Below are 20,582 nucleotides of genomic sequence, written 5' to 3'. Positions count from 1 at the left end.
AAATCATAATACAATAAAAATTACATTCAATAGTGAACAATGGAAAGAGAGATTAAAAATTAATTGAAAATTAAATAATATAATCCTAAAAAACAGATGGGTCAAAGAACAAATCATAGAAACAACTGAAAATTTCATTAAAGAAAATGATAACAATGAAACAACACACCAAAAAAAAAAAAAAAACCAGTCAAAGTGGTACTAAGGGAAAATTTATGTTTTAAATGTCTGCATCACTAAAAGCAAGAAAAAGCCAATTAATGAATTGGATATGCTACTAATACAGCTAAGAAAATAATAAATTTAAAACTGCCATTTAAATAATATAAATCCTTAAGAAATTAATTGAAAATTAAAAACACCAAATTAATAAATAAAAATAGGAATGGTTTTATGAAAAAATAACAATAAAATAGAAAGACTATTTGGTTAATTTGATTTTTAAAAAGAGAAGTAAATTAATTACTAATATTAAAAATGAAAAAGTTAATTTACTATCAATGAAAAGGAAGTCAAAACAATTCTTAAGACCAATTTTTGCTCAATTACATATCAATACACTGACAATCTAAATGAAGTAGATAAATATTTATAAAACTATAAATAGCTCAGATTAACAAAGGGGAAAAAAAATCCTTAAATAGCCCTTCCTTAGAAAAAGAACTTGAATAAGTTATAAGTGAGCTGAGAAAAAAAAAATCTCCAATAACAGAAAGATTTATAGCAAATTCTATCAAATATTTAAATAACAAATGAATACCAATACTATATAAACTATTTGAAAAAAATTGGTAAGAAAAGACTCCTACCAAATTCCTTTTATGACATATGACATAAATATGGTTCTGATATCTAAACCAAGGAGAGCAAAAATAGAGAATACAGATGCAAAATTTCAAAATTAATATTAGCAAGGTAACTACTGCAATATATCAAAAAATCCAACACTATGATCAGGTGGTATTTTTACCAAGAATGCTGGGCTGGCTAAATATTAGGAAAGCTATAAACTGATTATTGATTTAAAATAAACATCAAGAATTTTATAACTAGATCAACAGATAAAGAAAAAGTTTTGAACAAAAATTTGATAATTCCTATTAAAAATCACTAGGAAAAATAGGACTAAATGGAGTTTTTCTTAAAATAAATATATTCAACTAAAACCAAGAGCAAATATCTATGATGGGGATAAAGTAGAAGTCCTTCCAATAATATCAGGGGTAAAGTAAGGATGTTCGTTTATCAGTATTATCACTTAAGATTGTATTAGACATACTAGCTATAACAATAAGGCCAAAAAAATTGAAAAAAGAATAAATAAGGAAACAGAACTAGCTCTTTTTTGCAAGGGATAAAAACTATTACTATAGTACAGGATAATCTGATTGTAAATGTAGAGAACCGTGGAGAATCAACAAGGATACAAAATAAACACACACACAAATCATCAACATTTTTATATTTTACCAACAAAACTCAACAGAAGTAAAAAGAGAAATTCCATTTAAAATAATTTCAGACAATATAAAATAAAATTTTGGGAGTCTACTTATGAAGACAAACCCAGGAACTCTATGAACACAATTACAAAACTTTTCACACAAATAAAGACATCTAAATAATCTGAGAAGTATTAATTGTTCAGTGTTAGAGCCAAAATAACAAAAATGACAATTCTACCTAAATTTACTTATTCTGTGCCTTACTAATCAAACTACGAAAGATTTTGTAGAGCTAAGAATAATAAAACTTCTCAGGAAGATCAAGAATACCAAGAAAATCAATGAAAAAAAAATGTGAATGAAGGCGGTTTAGTAGTACCAGATTTCAAACAATATTATAAACTAGAAATCATCAAAATAATCTGATAATGGCTAAGAAACAGAGTGGCGGATCAGTGGAATGGAACAAATATACAATATACAGAAGTAAATGACCACAGTTAATCTAGCATTTGATAAATCCAAAGATTAAACTTTGGAGAAAAGAATTCATTACTCCAAAAAAACTCCAAGGAAAAAAGCAATCTGACAGAAAGTAGACATAGACCAACATCTCACATTGTATACCAAATTAAGTACTTGATGTAGACATAAAGAGTAATAGTATAAGCAAATTAAAGGAACATAGGAAAAACTGCCTGTTAGCTCTATGCATAAGGGATGAGTTTATAATCAAATATGAGAATAGAGAGCATCATGGGAGGCCAAAAAAAAAAAAAAAAAAAAAAAAGTTTTCTCCACCCACAATTCCAGCCCAAATTAGAAGGAAAGCTAGAAACAGAAATTTATAGCAAGTTTCTGTGATACAAACCTCGTATCTCAAATTTATAAGGAACTGAGCCAAATTTATAAAAATAAGGAGCACTTCCCCCAGTTGGCAAAGTCAAAGGATAAACAGGCAGTTTTCAGAAAAAGAATTCAAAGCTATCAAAATGCCTTTAAATTACTAATAATTAGAAAAATGAAAATTGAAAATACTCCTAGGTACCTGATAGCTATCAGATTAGTTCATGATAAAAAAGAAAATGATATATCCCAAAGAAATCAAAGTAAAGGAAAAAAGACTGACAAAAATATTTTTAGCAGCTCTTTTTGTGGCAAAGAATTAGAAATTGAAGGAATGCTTATTAACTGTAGGAATGGTTGAACAAGTTTTGGTATATGATTGTGATGGAATATTATTGTGCTATAAGAAATAATGAAAAGGGAGTAGGTAGATGGTATAGTGAATAGAGCACTGGCGCTAGAGTTATTCAAATCTAGTCTGAATTCAAATCCTGCCTGAATTCAAATCCAGTCTCAAATACTTACTAGTAGTGTGACCCTGTAATTTTGCTCTGATTGCCTCAAAAAAATAATAATAACAAAAAGAGATAATTTCAGAAAAAACTGGGAAGATTTCTGTGAACTGATGATGCAAAGTAAAGTGAGCAGAAGCAGATTATCAACAATCAACTGTTAAAGATTTAGCTACTCTATCAATACAATGATCCATGACAAATCCAAAGGACTCATGATGAAACATGCTATCTACTCCACAGGAAAACTGAGTGCAGATTGCATCATATTTTTTTTTCATTTTACATATTTCTTATTTATTCTTTGCAACATAGTTAATATAGAAATGTTTTGTTTCACTTCACATGTATAATGTGTATCACATTGCTTGCCTTTTCAGTGGGTAAAAGAAGGGGCTGGGGAGAGGGAAAGAATTTTGAATTCCAAATTAAAAAAAATTTTAATTAAGAATTACAATAATTCTTTTTAAAAAGCGAGGAAAATCTTTGAGAGTATGGTGATAAAATCTAAAGGAAGCTCATTTCTAAATAGCTTGATCAAAATATAAAATGATCCCAACAGAAATAAATTTTAAAAAATTTAGCCATGTCACAAATTAAGTAAAAGTCATTACTTACCCTTTTCGCCATCTGAAATAACATCTTTCTCTCCTTTTAGAACAACTGTCAGATTCCCTAAGGCTTGACTGAGTTTCAATACACATCCATGGAGATCACTGCTATCTACTGAAGTGTTAAACTGTACCATAAGGGGGAAAAAAGAACAAACTGATTAGTACAATGATCATGATTCCAGAAGACCAATGAAAACTGCTACCTAATTCTCAATACAGAGATCAGAGAGATAATAGATTTTGCATAATGAGACACATACTTCTGGATGAAATCAATGTGAAAATTTGTTTTGCCTTATTTACTATGAACATTCTTCTGGGTTTCTTTTTCTTTTATAGTGGGAAAGGGAATAGCTGGGAAGGAGAAAAAATAAAATACTTATTCAATGGAAAAAAATTGTTAAATGAAAGGAAAAAAAGCCCACACACAAGACTGCCATAAAAAATACATCTTCAATTATTACAAACTTTAAAAAAATAGCAAACAAGGGACATAGTCTTATATACCTATTTCTTTCTTTATTAATGATTTTTTAAAAATCCCATAGAAAGACTTGGGGCAGCTATGAGATATAGTCAATAGAGTACTGGGTGTAAAGTCAGGAAAACTCAGTTGGCCTCAGACACTTAATACCTTTGTGTCCAGGGAGCAAATCACTTAGCAAGTATTTTTCCCAAGTAACCCCCCCCCCCCAAATGATCATAAAGAGTCAGACACAAGTGAAAAATGATTGAACAACAAAACAGAAAGACTGCATGAAGAAGTCTATTAGAGCTCCCTCCTTTCATTGAAGAGCTGGAAGACTAAGGGTTTATATTGCATAGATTTCATCAGACATACTAAATGTGTTAGAGTTGGCTTTCCTGAATTGATTTTTCTTCTCTTTTCTTACTTTGTTAATGGTGGATGACTTAATGAGTAGAGAAGAAGGGAGAGAGATATTTTAAAATGAAGATAATGTAAAAATAAATCAATAAAATTTTGAATGAATAAAAAATTCTGATAAAAATGTATATAGTATTAACCTATATGAGATTGCTTACCATCTTGGGGAGGGGAGAAAGGGAAGGAGCGAGAAAAAAATAAAAATGAAAATCTTAAAAATGTTGAAAACTATCTTTACATAAAAAACTATTGTGGGAAAAAATGTGAAGATTTATCTTGTTCTATATATGATCTGTACAAAGGTAAAAAAAAAGTTTAACAAAACATTTGTAAACGAAATTTATCCTCTTTAAAAGATAAAAATAGAATGTATCTTATAATTAAGGATCACAGTGCTAGACAGGACCTTTGATAAAAATCACCTAGTCCAACCCTTTTATCTTGTACTTGGGTAAACTAAAGAGTGGAGTTGGCTTGAACAATCACAAAACAAGTAAGAGACAGCATCAACCTCAAACCAGTGTCCACTATGCATTGCTGCCTTTTTCTTAGTCAATTAACTCACCATGGCTTCATAGAGTCGCTTGAACTCCATACAATTGGGCGTGAGAATTGCCTTTGGATAATCTTGAATAAGGGAAGGCTGCTGAGTAATGAGCCAAATACCATCCTGTATAAAACAATAACAGCTATTTATTAGGCAGAATTTAAATTCCTTAGCACAGGACAGGAAATGAAAATGAAGGAAAGCAGTACTTACAGCATCAATGATCAGAGGAATACCCTTGTCTTTGGCTTTTTCTATAATGCCCTAGGAAAGAGGAAATTTATAGCAAGATATTTATGATTTTTTTCTCTCCAAAGGAGTAAGAAAATCTAGTATTTTCTTTCCCCCAATTATATGTAAAAACAATTTTTAGCATTCATTTTTAAAATGTTGAGTTCCAGATTCTCTCCCTTCCTCCCTGTCCCTCCTATTAAAAAAGCAAGGGGTATGATACAGGTTATAATGGGCATAGTCATGCAAAATATTTCCATAATAGTCATGTTGTAAAAGAAAACATACAAAAAAATCTTCAAGAAAAATAAAGAATTTTTTAAAAAGTATGCTTCAATCTGTATTCAGACATCATCAGTTATTTCTCTGGATAGCTTTTTTCATCATAATTCCCTCAGTTATTTTGGATCATTGTATTACTGAGAATAGTTATGTCCTTCACAGCTGGATCAACTTACAATACTGTTGTTACTATACAATATATTTACCCTTGCATCAGCTCGTGAAAGTTCTTTCAGGTTTTTCTGACACATCCTTCTTTTTATTTCTTGTAGGACAATAGTATTCCACCATAATTACAAGAACATTTGTCCTTCTATTCCCCAGTTGACTGGCATTCTCCTCAAGTTCCAATTCTTTATCCCCTAAGCATTTTCTTTTTCTTTTTGTGATTTTTTTTTATCATTTAATAATTTTTATTTACCAGATACATGCATGGGTAATTTTACAACATTGACAATTGCCAAACCCCTTGTTCCAATTTTTTCCTCTCCCCTCCCCCTCAGATGGCAAGTTGACCAATATATGTTAAATATAGCATTTTCTTTTTAGATGAAAGGGTCACATTAATGAATTTCATCTTGCCACTGAAAAGTTCTCAACTGAGAATGAGTCACATAGTCAATAAAGCAGATAGTTCACACAGATTAAACCTCAAATCCAAAGCATTTGCAAGTGAAAATTAATATACTTGAATTAAAAATTCCGGTATTATGAAAGTTAAATGATCTCAAGAGAAGAAAGTTGGCTGCTCTAAGCCAAGGCTGCACTAAGTATTGAAGTGAATATTGTTAAGACTCCCTAACTTACAAGAGTAAATGTTTAAATCACAGCTATTTAGAGTTCAGAATGCCTGGTTATAAATGAAGCCTAAAAAGGCCTATAAACTGAACTACAACAACAATATATGTTAACTATTAATATTATTAGGTTTGTAAGTCACTTAGCCACTTTCTGCCTCAGTTTGCTCAGTTAACAACAGCACCTATCGTCCAGGTTGTTATGAGGATTAAATGAAATAATATTTGTAAAAGCACTTAGCACAGTGCCTTACATTTAGAATGCACTTGATAAATGGTGATTTCCTTATCTTCTTTCTTATATGACAATCTTCTTTTTCTTATTCAATCAACTTATTCCATCTCCACACAAGTTTTTCAAAGCCATTCCAAATTCCAAAGAACTCATAGTGAAAAAGTACTATCCACCTCCAGGGAAAGAAAACTTTAGTTTTCAAATGCTTTAAAAAATATGGCTTCTATACCCAGAGAGAGTACTGTGGGAACTGAGGGTGGATCACAACATACCATTTTCACTCTTTTTATTGTGGTTTTCTTGCATTTTACTTTCTTTCTCATTTTTTATTACTTTTTGATCTGATTTTTCTTGTACAGCAAGATAATCATATAAACATGCACACCTATATTGGATTTAATATTTTTTTATATTTAACATACATTGGATTACATGCCATCGAGGGGAGGGGATGTGGGGAAGGGAAGGGAAATTGGGAACAAGGTTTTTCAACAGCCAATGCTGCATCTTTTGCATGTTTTGCAAATAAAAAACTTCAATAAAAATCAGTATAATCCTAAAAAATATGACTAATATGAAAATATGTTTTGCATGATTTTATATGTATAACTGATATTATATTACTTGCCTTCTCAGTGGGTAGGGGACAGAGTACAAAGAGGGGAGAAAACTTGGAACTCAAAATTTATAAAAAAAAAATTTACAGAAAAAATGATAAAAATAAATATTTTTTAAAAAGAAAAGAAATTTTAAAAGTCACTTTACTATTTCCAAATACCCTGTTTCCTTCTTACTCCCTCACACCAGGGACTCTCCAAATTTGTTTCCTGGGAATCTAGTTAGTTTTTCTATTAGAAATCATTAGGTTAACTTTAGAACAGACCACAAATAGCCTTATACTTGTTTATTCTTCCATGTGGACTGATCAATTAGTAGACAATAAGAACTTACTGAAAATGTGTTACAATACCATATTCAAAAGGAGAGAACATTGCTGTACTAACTTCTCAAGGCAAATCACAGCCAAATCATGACTCTATGATTGCTAAAGTTAGTATAACTGAATCTTGGATTACAGAATCAGTTATTATTAGTTAGTCTGATTTTTCATTGCCCCTTTTCTTGGCAAAGACACTGGAATGGTTTGCCATTTCCTTCTCCAGTTCATTTTACAGATGAGGAAATTGAGTTAAATGACTTGCCCAGGATCACACGATTTGGAAGTATCTGAGGCTAGATCTGCTCTCAGGAAGATGAGTCTTCCTGACTCCAGGTCCAATACTCCACCTAACTTGCCTGAATCATAAGACACCATAAAAATCAAATATTTTAACACATAACAAGAATCCCTTTTTACAATATACTGACTAGAATCACACAACTTCTATTTGAAGACTTCTAGTGAAAAAGGGCCACCCATTCTATTTTTAAAGTTCTAATTATGTGTTTATAATAAGCCTTAATTTGCCTCTTATAAACTTCCACCCACAGTGCCTAGTTCTGCTTTCTAGGAATCAAATGGATAGAGCAAGACTAATCCTTCCCCTTAACTCCAAGTATCAGATCTAATTCTAAGTCTTTTCTTTTCCAGGCTATATATTCTTAGTTCCTTCAACTTAGTCTCAAATGACATCATTTTGAAGCCCTTCCTCACCTCCTTGATATTTCCAGCTTTATTGGCATTCTTCATAATATGTGATGATGCAGGACCACAGTATCTCAGATGTGGAACCATCACCACTCTTCTCCTGGAGCTTCAGATTGCACAATATTCCCATCTATTAAATTTGCAATATACTAAAAATCTATACACTTTAGTTTCCCCAGATGAGCCTACTGAAGTACATGACTTTTATTTCATCTCTGTTAAATTCCATCTTGTTCAAGTCAGCTCAATGTTCTTGCCCTGCTCTGATCATTTTGGACTCCATCAACTCATTTCGAGTAGCCTGTCATGTGCAGATTTGATAAGCAATCCATATATGCATCCAAGTCATGGATAAAAAGCAAAAACATAACAAAATCAAGCAGAGGTCCCTGGCATGCTCCATTAGACAAATCTTTCAAAGCTAAAAATCAAACTATTTAAGATTGTTCTTTGAATTTGGTCTTTCAACCAGTTCTACCTAACTCTATTATTACCTAGCCTAAATCTCTAATCTCTTAAAAATTTAAGACTGTAAAATGCTATGCTAAATAAAATTGAGATAATCCATATTTATAGCATTTCCCTGTTAAACCTGGAGCAGCTAGATAATGAAATAGATAGAGAAATGATGTGGGAATCATGAGCTCAAATCAGACACTTACTGTCTGTGTAACTATGAGCAAATCAGTTTCCTTATCTGCAGAATTAGCTGAAGGACATGGCAAAACATTTCAGTGTCTTTCCCAAGAAAACCCCAAATTGGGTCACAAAAAGTAGGACAAAACTGAGCAACAAATCTGATCAACCAATCAAAAAACATTATTAAAAAAAATTTAGTTTGGTCTAGGGTGACTCACTCCTGCCAAAGTGCCACTCCTAATTGATAAAGCACAAGTCACTCTCCTGTTCGAGAATTTTTTTAACTGTTTTTTTTAATAGCTTTTTATTGACAGAACATATGAATGAGTAATTTTTCAATATTGTCCCTTGCAATCACTTCTGTTCCAACTTTTCTCTTCCCTCCTTCGACCCCCTCCCCTAGATGGCAGGCAGTCTCATATGTGTTAAACATGTTAAAGTATATCTTAAATAATAAATATATGTGTACACATCTGTACAGTTCTCTTGTTGCACAAAAAAATAGGATTCAGAAAGATAAAAATAACCTAGGAAGAAAAACAAAAATGCAAGCAGTCCACATTCATTTTCCATGGGTATAGCTCTGGGTATAGCTGGTTCTGTCCATCATTGATCAATTTTGGCTGTTCAAGAATTTTCAATGGCTCTTTACTGCCCCAGGATAAAATACAAACTCCCTGTTTGCCATTTCAAACCCTTTACAATCTGGCAGTAGTTTACCTCTCCAAGTTTATTGCACATTATTTAGTCCTTTGCATTTAGTATTCCAGACAAATGGGCCTACTATTTAGCATTTAATCTCCCTTTTAACTTTGCACAATTTGTTTAGGCTGTCCCTCAAATCCGGAAGATATTTCCTCCACATTTCTATCTCTTAAAACCCATAATTTCCTTCAAGGTTTAACTCATTTAACACTACCAACAAAAGTCTTTCCTGATCTTTCTGGTTGCTAGCCATCTTTCTCCTCAAATTATCATGGATATGCTTATTTATTTATAGGGCTGGCAGAAAGTGAGTACTTAATAAATGCTTGTTGTAGTCCCCTTCTCAGAAGAACATAGAATATAAGGTCCATGGGGTCAGGGATTATTTTTCATTTTGTCTTTGGGTCACAATATTTTGTACTCAATAACAGGCTCTTCATAAATACTTGGAGGATTGACAGAGTAAACTTAAATCTTTATTCCAAACTTCTCTACTTAGAATAAGTGTGATTTGTCACCTGTTTTAGGAACTAATATTTGTTCTTAAAACTATTCTTTTAAGACTATGACATGTTTTTACATTCATCTTCCATTATTTGGTTTAGAAAAAAAAACACTTATCTACATGTATTTTAAAGTTGGATGTGCACCAAGATGAGAGAGTAATAGGAAGCAGAGCAGTGAGTTCTCCTTCACAAACTTCTCCAATCAAATCTAGAAAATGAACCAGACTGAATCCTGATGCAGAAATTCAGAAAAAGTTACTTGAGTATTTGTCCAGTTCATCTTGGCATAGGAGACAGGGAGAGATTTGTAGACACTAGGGGCAGGTAGGAAACAAGGGTATACAGGGTACAAGATATGGCAATCCTGAGAGAGAAAGCCAGATAACACAACAAAAAGTTTCTTGCCCCATATCTAGGCATTGTAATGAGAAAGGATAAAATTGGCAGCTTTGCCATCCTCTCCAGAGCGCCAGAGCAGATAGAGAGCCTGAGTAGGGGAATGGTGTTTGCAGATAAGGATCTGGGCTATGTATGGAGAAAGAAGAAAGTTCAGAAATCAGCAGTAGTAGCACAAAGCAGCATTTCAATTTTAGAATCTAACCCAACCTAGAAAGAAGAACAAGAGTAAGAATTCCAGACCAAGGCAGGGCCTACAATTTGGTCTCTCTAGGTCAAGAGAACTTTCTTTCTAGCAGCAGTTTACATCTACACAAACCTAAATCCAAGTCAGGAACCTGTGAACTCAGTCAGAGTAGAGGTGGGGAATGGGGTGCAGTTATCAGACTTTACCCTGAATTAGACCACTTTGGGAGTGCTGAAAAGCTTGCATATCTCCCCAATCTTTCCCTGTGATCTTGGAATGATATTCAAGAGTCCAGAAGTATCAGAGTCCAACCCTAACATCAAGTCTGAAGTAGGGAAGTAGCCTAAAAGAATGAGCAAATTTTTAAAATTATGTAAATTTTAAAATTTAAAAAGAAGTCCAACATAATTAACTATTTATGGTGGCAGGGTCACTTAACATACAATCCCAGAAGAAGAAAATGACTGTAAAACAAACATAATCAATGTTTCAGAAAAAAAAAATGCAGCTTGAGCAGAAATTCAACAAGAATTTCTGGAAAATGTAAAGGATTAAAAAAAGTTTTAAAATGTTTGCATAAATAGAATGAGAAAGCTTGAAGAAAACACTGGGAGAGTGAATTAATAGTTTGGCATAAGATGTATAAAATCTTGTCTAAACCACAAATTCCTTGAAAGTTAAAATAGATCAGAGAGAAGTCAATGACTCCATGAGGCATATTTGTAATAAATTTCATCTTTCTGATATTCCCAATGGGGAATGACAATGGGAGGATGAGAAGATGAATTTTAGCTGATTACAACAAAGTAACTAATGACTATATACATTTGTTAATAAGGGTTTGGTTTTTCTTGCTTTCTCAATGGAGAGAAAGTCAGGGTAATGGAGACAAGAAGCCTGATCTTGGAAAATAAAATTTAACTTATAAATAAATAATGACATGATTAGTAAATTTCCCCCAGCACACATTTAGAGCTCTTGAAAACTCCCCTGGATCTTCTACATCAAATTTATTTCTCTTTGTGTCCTCAGAATCTTTAAAAAGATTTTTCCAATCCTCCTGGGCTAATTTTTCTGCAGAATTTTAGTTCACCTAGCTTCTTCTGGAAGAAACATAGTCTCTTAAAATACAAGATGGAAACAATTCATCTATACCTGGCTTTCCTCTCCTCCAAGCACTAATTCTAAGATGAAGTGGTTCCTTTCCTACAAAGTTACCATCTTTTTTACATCAACCATCTATTATTTTGTACCCTGCAGTTACTACTAAAGGTAGTAGCAATAATTGACACAATACAGCCCTTTAAAATCCTTCAGCAAGAATTGGTCTACTAGAAAGAAAAACAAAAACAAAAAAGGGTTGGTGTACTTAATTCTAAGATTACCACTGATAAGGACATTAAAGGGTCAGGATCACCAATAAAGGCCCAATAATTTCTCATAATGTCCAATTAAACTGTCAACACAACTGACATAATTTTTAAAAGTCAAATATCTTTCAAAAATCATGATTCCAGTTATGATTCTCCCTGAGGGATGGAATACCACCTGACTAGAGGTCCTGACAGAGAAGACTTTCTCAACTTTGTGTATAGAAGGTAACTTGCTTCTTCGTTACTGCTCTTATTTTTTTTTTCCCCCATGATCTGCCAAAGTGAGGAAAGCCAGTCCCTCAGATAACAAATAACCCAAGGGTGCCAAGTATTAGATGAAAGAAAGCAACAATATGGACTAAAAATTTGCTTGGCAAAATGCTGTTCACAAATGGGAATTTCCCAGGGAGAATTAATGCCCCCCCCCCCATTTCTCTACCCCACCATCTTCTCTGAACTATTATTAAATTCCATTTTTTAGTAAGTGGATAAAATTTAAAGCATCTGAATGGTACCACCTGACAAACTACTTATACTCACCATGCTAATTCCACATTCTTCCAAAACCAGTAAAATCTTCAATGCCTCTAATTTGCACAACGTGTCATCCAGTGCTACTGTTAAATTGTATTTGATTGCCTCTCAAATTATTTATCCTGAATGCACCCACTGCTGGCTCATTAATCACTCCCTATTCTCTCGGCCCTTTTTAAAAAGAAATGAATAGCTATTCCACCACCAAGGCTTCTATTATCACAGCTTCTTATTTCAGAATTGAACCATCACCTCCTTCTGAAGCTCCCAGAAATTCTGTTCACAGCTCTAATTCTCCTTTCTGTTTTCTCAATCAACATCCAAAGGCTTGTATATTATGTCTCCTTTCTTAACACTATTTCCAGGTCTAAGCAGCAAACCCTTTCCTGATAACACCCCAAATTTGGGCATTTTCATGAACATAAACTGATTGTGTTTTGATAACCAGAGAGGCAGCAACAAATAAGGATTACAAGTTTTAGTGTTCTATCCTTCATTCATTTATTATTGTAGCAACATCACATTATGCATGAATGCAATGACCTGTATTCATACTTGCAAAGAGCATGTAACCTTTTAAGGTGTTTTTTTTTTTTCTTTTGCAAAATTAATGATCACCTAATGGGACCAATACTGAATGTGTCATACTTCAACTGCTAAATAAAGTTCATCTCAATCAATTAACATCAGTAATTTTTTTATTTTTTTATTTTTGTTGTTTGTTAAGTGACAATTAAACTATATTGGATCTAGGCTGTCTGGAAAGGCAAAGATGAAAAACAATTAATTACAGAAAAAAGCAGACTGGAAAGTGACAAAAGAGCTATTTAAAATGAAGCTCTGAATAGCAGGTAATTTATGATCTTATCTACTGTTCTGATTTATAATCACAATTAGCCTTGAACCTGACATACACCCTCTCATTTCCCTGTTTTTGATATGCCCCAAGTTCTCTTCTAATTATGATAAGTATAATTAATAAAAACAGTTCTTTAAATTGTTCTTCAAATCAGAGATTTCATTTCTCTACAGAAAAATTTGCAAAATAAGGGCTGAAGAGAGAAATACTATTTTCCAGCTGTCAACCTAGGTCTCATCAATGGCTCTACATTATTTCTATGTAGTAGCTTCTACTAATCTAGTTAAAATAAGACTATATGTATATATTATTGTAAATAATATTTAAAACATTTAAATAAAGCTTGTCCAATTCAAACTCTGATCAAATGTATACCATGGGAAGTTAACAGCTCATGGAAAGTCTGTGCTGATTGGTGATATATTTAAATTGAGATTCTTCATTATGAAAGAAAATTAAAAAGGGAGAGGGAGGGAGGGAAGGAGGGAGATAAGAAGGAAAGGAAGAAGGAAGGGAGGGAAGAAGGAAGAAAGGAATGAAGGAAGGTACAAAGGGAGGGAGGGAGAAAGAGAAGAAGGGAGGAAGGGAGGGCAGGAGAAAAAGAAGGAGGGAGGAAAGAACCAATGTGGACTATTCAGAATGATGAACATTGGGGCAGAGAGAGGAACCTTTATTCTGTGCCAGAACAAACAATAGGAGGTATCTTTTCTTTATTTCTTTTTGCTCTAAAAATTTTATTTGGCTTTTTAAAAGAGTATTTTGTTTTTTCCAAATACATGCAAAGATTATAAATATAAAAATATAAATAACATTCACCTTTTGCAAAACTTTAGTTCCAAATTTTTTCCCCTATTATTCCCACTCTCCCTCCCCAAGACAACAAGCAATCTGACATAGATTAAATATGTATAATTCTTCTAAACATATTTCCATATTCATCATGCTGTGCAAAACAAAACAAAACAAAACCAGCAAGCAAACAACAGCCAAAAACAAAACAAAACAAAACAAAACACATAATTTGATCCACATTTGTCTCTATAGTTCTCTCTCTGGATGTGGATGGCACTTTAGGAGGTATCTTTTTTCATTGGTAAAAAAAACTTTCAAATAATTAAGTCCCTCCTATGTACTCTGGCATTTGTGTTAAGTACAGGAGAATCAAAAGACAAAAATAAAAATAGACTCTGCTCCTCAAGGAGCTCATATTCTATCAGGGGAAATAAAATATATAAATATAAGTATATACAGGATATTATGTTTTACTTAAATGCATATGAATGAATACATACATATTCATATACATAACCACTAACATATATACATATACATATACACACAAATTCAAGATAGTTAAATAAAAAGTTGAAAGAAAAAGAGGGTACTATTGGAAAAGACTTGGGCAATCAGAAAAAGATTTATGAAGTGACTACGAGACAGAAGGAAGGAGAGAGTCATTTCTGGTATGGGGGATGGCCAGTAGAAAAGCAGAGACACATAAGAGAATATTATCTATGAATAAGGGGAAGGCTATAAGTTTAGCCAGACCACAAAATACAGGAAGGGATAGTGGTAGTGATGGTGGCAGAAATACATAATGAGGCTGGAAAGATTACTGGTTAGGGCCAGGTTGTGAAAAATTTTTAAAGCTAAATAGGAATTTGTATTTGATCACAGAAGCAATAGGGGCCATATTAAAGTTTGTGGAATAGGGAAGTGACTGGTCAGAGGTATGAATCATAGACCGGAGTGGAGAGAGATTTGTAGCAGGAAGACCAAATGGGAGATCACTGCAAAAGTTAAGATGAGAGAAGCAGTAAGAGGACTTGACCTGATGTAGTGGCTTTATAAATAGAGGAAAAAAACCTAGATGAGGGAAATGTTGAGAACCAGCAAGATTTTATGAATTTCATGTATGGAATGAGAGAGGGTGAGACTGAGGGAGGTCAGTTTGCCAATGTGGAGACTAGAAGAATGATGGTGCCTTCAACAGAAATGGAGAAATTGGAAAGATAGTAAAAGATTATGAATTCTGTTTTGGACATATAGATTATATGATTATAGATTTGGACATATTAAGTTTAAGATATTTTAGGAATACCTAATTTGAAATATCTTATAGGTATCTGGAGACAGTTACAGGAGCGACAGAAGCTCCGGGAGAGACCAAGCCTGGATAGATAAGTCTGTGAACCATCTTCAAGGATGATAATTAAATCCATGAAAAATGATGAAATTATAAATGAAGGTATAAAAAGAGACTGGATTAGATACACCCATACTTAGGATGATAAACTAGCAAAGAAGACTGAGAAGTGAGACAGGTGAAAGGGAGACAGTATCCAGGAAGAGAGAGAAAAGACCATCCTACCTGATAATAAAGAAATTGCTAGTGTCTTTGAATGCTTAGGCTGGAAGTCTGATTGCAGAGGCTTGGAATGAGAGGAAAGTAAATTAGAAAGGACCTCAGACTCATAAATTGCGGATCTCATACTACTTCATGGGGGTAAATCAGTAAATTGCAACCTCTCCAGATTTCCCCCACAAACAGAACACATTTGTGTCTCAAAGAGAACACAGACTGATGAAAGATCAAGAAGTCTTGGGACTGAACAGGATACTCCTGGGACAATCTGAATAAAGGCCCTAGGCTAAGGATTAATCAGTGTGAACGGCTAACATCTCCCAGTTAGCTTCCCAGAAACCCCAAGTGGAGATCCTTGGGGCTAGCTGAATTTGGCTAGAGGAACTACAGAAACTTTCACCTCTTGGACAGCTTGTGGAGTGGGATCTGAGTCCAGGAATTCTGAGAGAGCACCAGTACAGAGGGGGGGGCCACTTGCAGGAGAGTAGAGCTTTTGGTTTGGGGTTCCAGGTCAAAAGAGAGAGCTAATTGGTGCTAGAGGCACATTCCCCCACCCTACAATTAGAGGTGCTTACACTAATACTTCTCATTAAAAAAAAATGAACCTGCAAAGAAGAAAGAACCCAATCACAGAAATTTACTATGGGGATAGGGAAGATTGGGGTTCATCTTCAGAGAAAGACACGTTAAAAAAAAAAAAAAACTTCTTCTACTTCTCAAAGAATAACAGAAATGGCCTCCCCGCCTTGAGTTATAGAATAACTCAGAAAAGAATTTTAAAACCAAAAGGGAAACAACATTGAGGAAAAATGAAAAAAATAAAAAACATCCAAGAAAAACAAAATTAATTTTTAAAAATTAACCAACTAGAAAAGGAGATACAGAGTTAAAGAAGAAAATTAGATTGGGCAAGGAAAGCCAATGAAGCTACAGGAGACCAAGAAATAACAAAACAGAATATAAAGAATGAAAAAATAGAAAAGAATGTGAAACATAAGAAAAACAAATGAAGAAGAGAAAATATAAGAATAATTGGGCTACCTGAAAACTATGACCAAAAAAAGAACCTCCACCCAATAATGCAAAATTGTCCTTGAGTGAAAGAACATGAAAGTAGAAACAGAAAAAAATCTACTGATCATCACCTCAAAGAGAAAATTGTGGGAAATACATAGGAATATTATTGCCAAATTTCAAAACCCTCAGATCAAAGAGAAAATTCTGTAAGGAAAAAGAAAAAAAATTCAAATATGCTGAACTACAGTTAGAATTGTTCAGGGCTTTGCAACAGCAAAGACTGCAAAATCCTAAAAGACTGCAGATCCTGGAATCATATATACCACCAATCAAAAGAACTAAGCATATGGCCAAAAATATATCCAGCAAAATTATTGATAATATTGAATTTTAAAAATGGACATTCAACGAACTTGCAGATTTTCAAATCTGTCTTTCAAACAAATCCAAACTCCATAGAAAATTTAACACATAAGATTCAATATCAAAGATCAATTTCAAGGAACTTAATATGGACAAATTGCTTATGTTTTTTATATGGAAATGCATACCATGTGTTTAAAATTGACATTAGCAATTAGGTAGGTCAAAAGAAAGATTGGGACAAAGTTCAGTTTGATCTGATTCTAAAAAACAAAACCACCCAGAAAAAGGTAAAAATAGTAATTATGTTATATAAATGAGAGGCAATAGAGAGTGGAGGTGGGTAGGCTTGTATTCTGAAAACCTAGTCACATCAGGAATAGATTAAAAAGGCAACTACATATATGCCATTGAAGGGTATAGCACCCTCCAACATCTATTGTAGAGGGCTGGAACTCTGAAAAGATGCCCTTGATTCAAGGACGCCTTTTCAGAGTTCCAGCCCAAAATGTAATGTCCGGGGCTAGCTTTCTGGAGGATCTCTGGATGGGCCTTGGTCTTTAGGTAGAGTAGTGATGAAGGCAGGAGAGCCACCATGAGGCTGGTCAAAGATGGAGTCCCGAACTTCTTTGTGTCTGTGTCTGAGACTCTTCTGTGTCCATGGCTGAGAGTCCTCTGTGTCTGTGACTCCCTTAAATACCTCAGTATGATTACATCACTACAGCACACTGAGCATTACATCACCATCACATTAAATATACCATTAGAGAACCGTTATCTCACACTGAGTAGGTGCTTAACTATAAGCACCCTGCTGTCCTCGATTCAAGTATACTTTTTCAGAGTTTTAGCTTTCTACAATCTATAAAAAACATAAAGTGGGAGGGATGGGTGGAAGGGGAAGCAAAGGCTGGGGAAAAATACAAGGGAGAGGGCCATGAGTGAGAGAGAGAGAGCAAGGCAAGTTAAGGAGCAGAATTAAAGAAGAAGAGTTGGCAGGGATAGGAAAGAATGTGACACACATAAAACACTACAACAAGGATCAGGGGTAGAATTTATTAAAAAAAAGTACAGCTAATAATCATTGATTTTAGACAAAGTCAAACTTAAAAGATTCAATCACAGAAGAAACGTGCATTAGATGTCAGCCATACAAATATTTTAGATGCATGTTTATTGATAAATGTGTGTGTATCTGAATATATGCAGATGTTTGGATGTTGCTCTATGTCTGTGTGTGTATGTGTATAAAATATGTCTATGTGATTGGGTCTGTGGATAGGTAATATATGTGGGGAGAGTTATGTGTGTATGTGTATCTTTATATGTGAATATAACATATATCTGTGCTTAACTATAGCCTGCTTGGGTTATATGGGAAAGATGAAAGGGGGGAAAAAAAGAATAAAGTAAAAAAAGTACACAGGAAAGAACAAAAGAATAACCAGTAAGGAAGCAAAGAAAAGATGAACCCTCATGAATATAATTTCTTCTACTATTTTATCGTTTCTTGAACTGATAATTTATTGTTACATAATTTAAATACTCCCTGATGTTCTGCTGGGCACTTGACAAATCTGTTTTGTTTTCCTTTTCTCTTTTTCTTTTTTCCATTTTGCTTTTTTTGATAAAACAAAAATTTTTTTTAAATACTACCCTCTCACATACTCTTCATATACATAAAAAAGCTTGCCAAAGAGATAATTGCATTATTCTTGTGTATACAATGTAAAGATGAGATATACATAGCATATGTAATGATGCTACCTATGAAGATAAACTTTGGGGGAAGAGGTGGGCTGAGGAGAGAACCAACATTAGATACATTACCTTAGCATTCTCTAGCAGTGCATCATCTCTGCCTAAGCCCGGTCCTAAAACAATGGCATGTAATCTGGGTAACCACTTCTCAACTTCACTAACAGCATCAGGACTGTCACTAGATAAGGAAAAAAAAGCAAAATGATTTACAACTGTAATTCTTACAACTGGATGAAAGGTGATGAATTTTTTGTTCACAGCTAACTCATGAAGACCAATAGGGCTTACAGAGTCTATAATCTGCTGAATAAAATCCTGAAGAAATCAGAACTACTTTTACATACTGAAATAATTCCAAAGACAAGAATAGAGCAAGAAATTACTGACAATTTCACAATTACCTTTGCCTTCTAAAAGTCAGACAATCAACTAGTTTCAAAAGTTAAACTAAAAGTTAATTCTAAGGTAAAAGCCAAGTGTATCTATCACACACCTCCAGCCTCCCAGACCCCCACCTAAGTGTCTGGTCCTATGACAATGGTATATAATCTGACTGAATGCTGTCATTGTTCAGTTGTTTCAGTTATGTCCCATTCTTTGTGACTCCATTTGAAGTTTTCTTGGCAAAGATATTAGAGTAACTTGCCATTTCTTTCTCCAGCTTTTTTTTTTTAACAGATGAGAAAACTAGCTTGGGTCACACTGGTACCTGTCCAAGACCACATTTGAACTCAGGTCTTCCTGACTCTACTGTGTTCCCTAGTAATAAGCACTTACTAAGCACCTAGTCGGTAGCAGGCACTGTGTTAGAAAATGGAAATATAAATAACAAGAATGAAATAAAGTGTTTTGGGGACATCACAAATACTATTTTCTTGCATCATATGTAACTTTACACATAGGTATTTTTGAAAAGTCCAGCACATGATATAGTGCCTGGTACATAGTAGGTGCTTTTAAAATGTTTACTGAAATAGACTGAGTGATTGACTTGAATTTAAAAATAGTTGCTGCTGCTGCTGCTCCTTAGTAACCTTCAAGCAACTCACTCACTTCCTCATACGTGTTAGAATAGGGTTATGTTCTATGGTTTCAGAGGTCCCTCTTCCAGATCTATACTGGTAATCCAATTATCTCTCTTCAAATCAGGTTTCCTAAGCCAAATCATAATGTAAATTCACTTAGAGAGCTCAATACTTAAAAAGCATATGATAAACCAGGAAAAAAAAAATCCTTGTATAATACAACACTTTGTGCTCTCAAGTCCAAATTGCTTTTACATCCAGCACCCATTTCACTGAATCTTACAAAAGGGCAGGAACTTCATTAAGCCTTGTTACCTAAGGCCTCATGGTCATGTAGTTATATAGCTACTACCTGAACAAGTTTCAGAAAAGGGAACATAGTGCTTTTAAGTTTTTCATTTCCATGATTTATTGGAATAATTTATTAAAAATTTATTAGAATATTAAGTCTATTAGAACTAAAATTTATTAGGAACCATTAGAAATTTACTGTACATCATTATTAGGATATTATTTTATTTATTAGAATTTATAATGTAATATAAGTAAATTAATTAGAATAATTTATCAAAATTTATAATTTATTAGAGCAATCTAACAGGAATTTATTATTATGAATTAAGTATTATTTATTAGAATATTATTGTTTATCATGATTTATTAGAACATTTAGTTTGGTGAATGTATAATTTATTAGAAATTTATTATTTATCATACTTTCTTAGAATATTTGTTAGAATGTATAATTTATTAGAAATAAATTAGAATAATTTATTATAAATCTGAAAATAAACTAAAAAGTATATTAA

The 20,582-nt window shown here is 33.3% G+C and overlaps 1 protein-coding gene across 8 annotated transcripts in view; it reads right to left on the bottom strand.

Moving 5' to 3' along the window:
* Positions 1 to 20,582, bottom strand: part of NAXD (NAD(P)HX dehydratase) — a 92,108-nt gene that overhangs the window by 13,615 nt on the left and 57,911 nt on the right. For all 8 annotated transcript variants that reach the window (XM_074299535.1, XM_074299542.1, XM_074299541.1 and 5 more), the window contains 4 exons: positions 18,818 to 18,926; positions 5,064 to 5,114; positions 4,869 to 4,973; positions 3,422 to 3,542 (listed from right to left, as the gene is read on the bottom strand). In XM_074299535.1, coding sequence (XP_074155636.1) covers positions 3,422 to 3,542; positions 4,869 to 4,973; positions 5,064 to 5,114; positions 18,818 to 18,926 — 386 coding nt within the window. The remainder of the gene's footprint in view (positions 1 to 3,421; positions 3,543 to 4,868; positions 4,974 to 5,063; positions 5,115 to 18,817; positions 18,927 to 20,582) is intronic.

This window comes from Sminthopsis crassicaudata, chromosome 3 (assembly GCF_048593235.1).
Source record: "Sminthopsis crassicaudata isolate SCR6 chromosome 3, ASM4859323v1, whole genome shotgun sequence".
Lineage (NCBI taxonomy): Eukaryota > Metazoa > Chordata > Mammalia > Dasyuromorphia > Dasyuridae > Sminthopsis > Sminthopsis crassicaudata.
The sequence above is the reverse complement of the archived record's forward strand: the minus strand, read 5'-3'. Positions and strand labels throughout refer to the sequence as shown.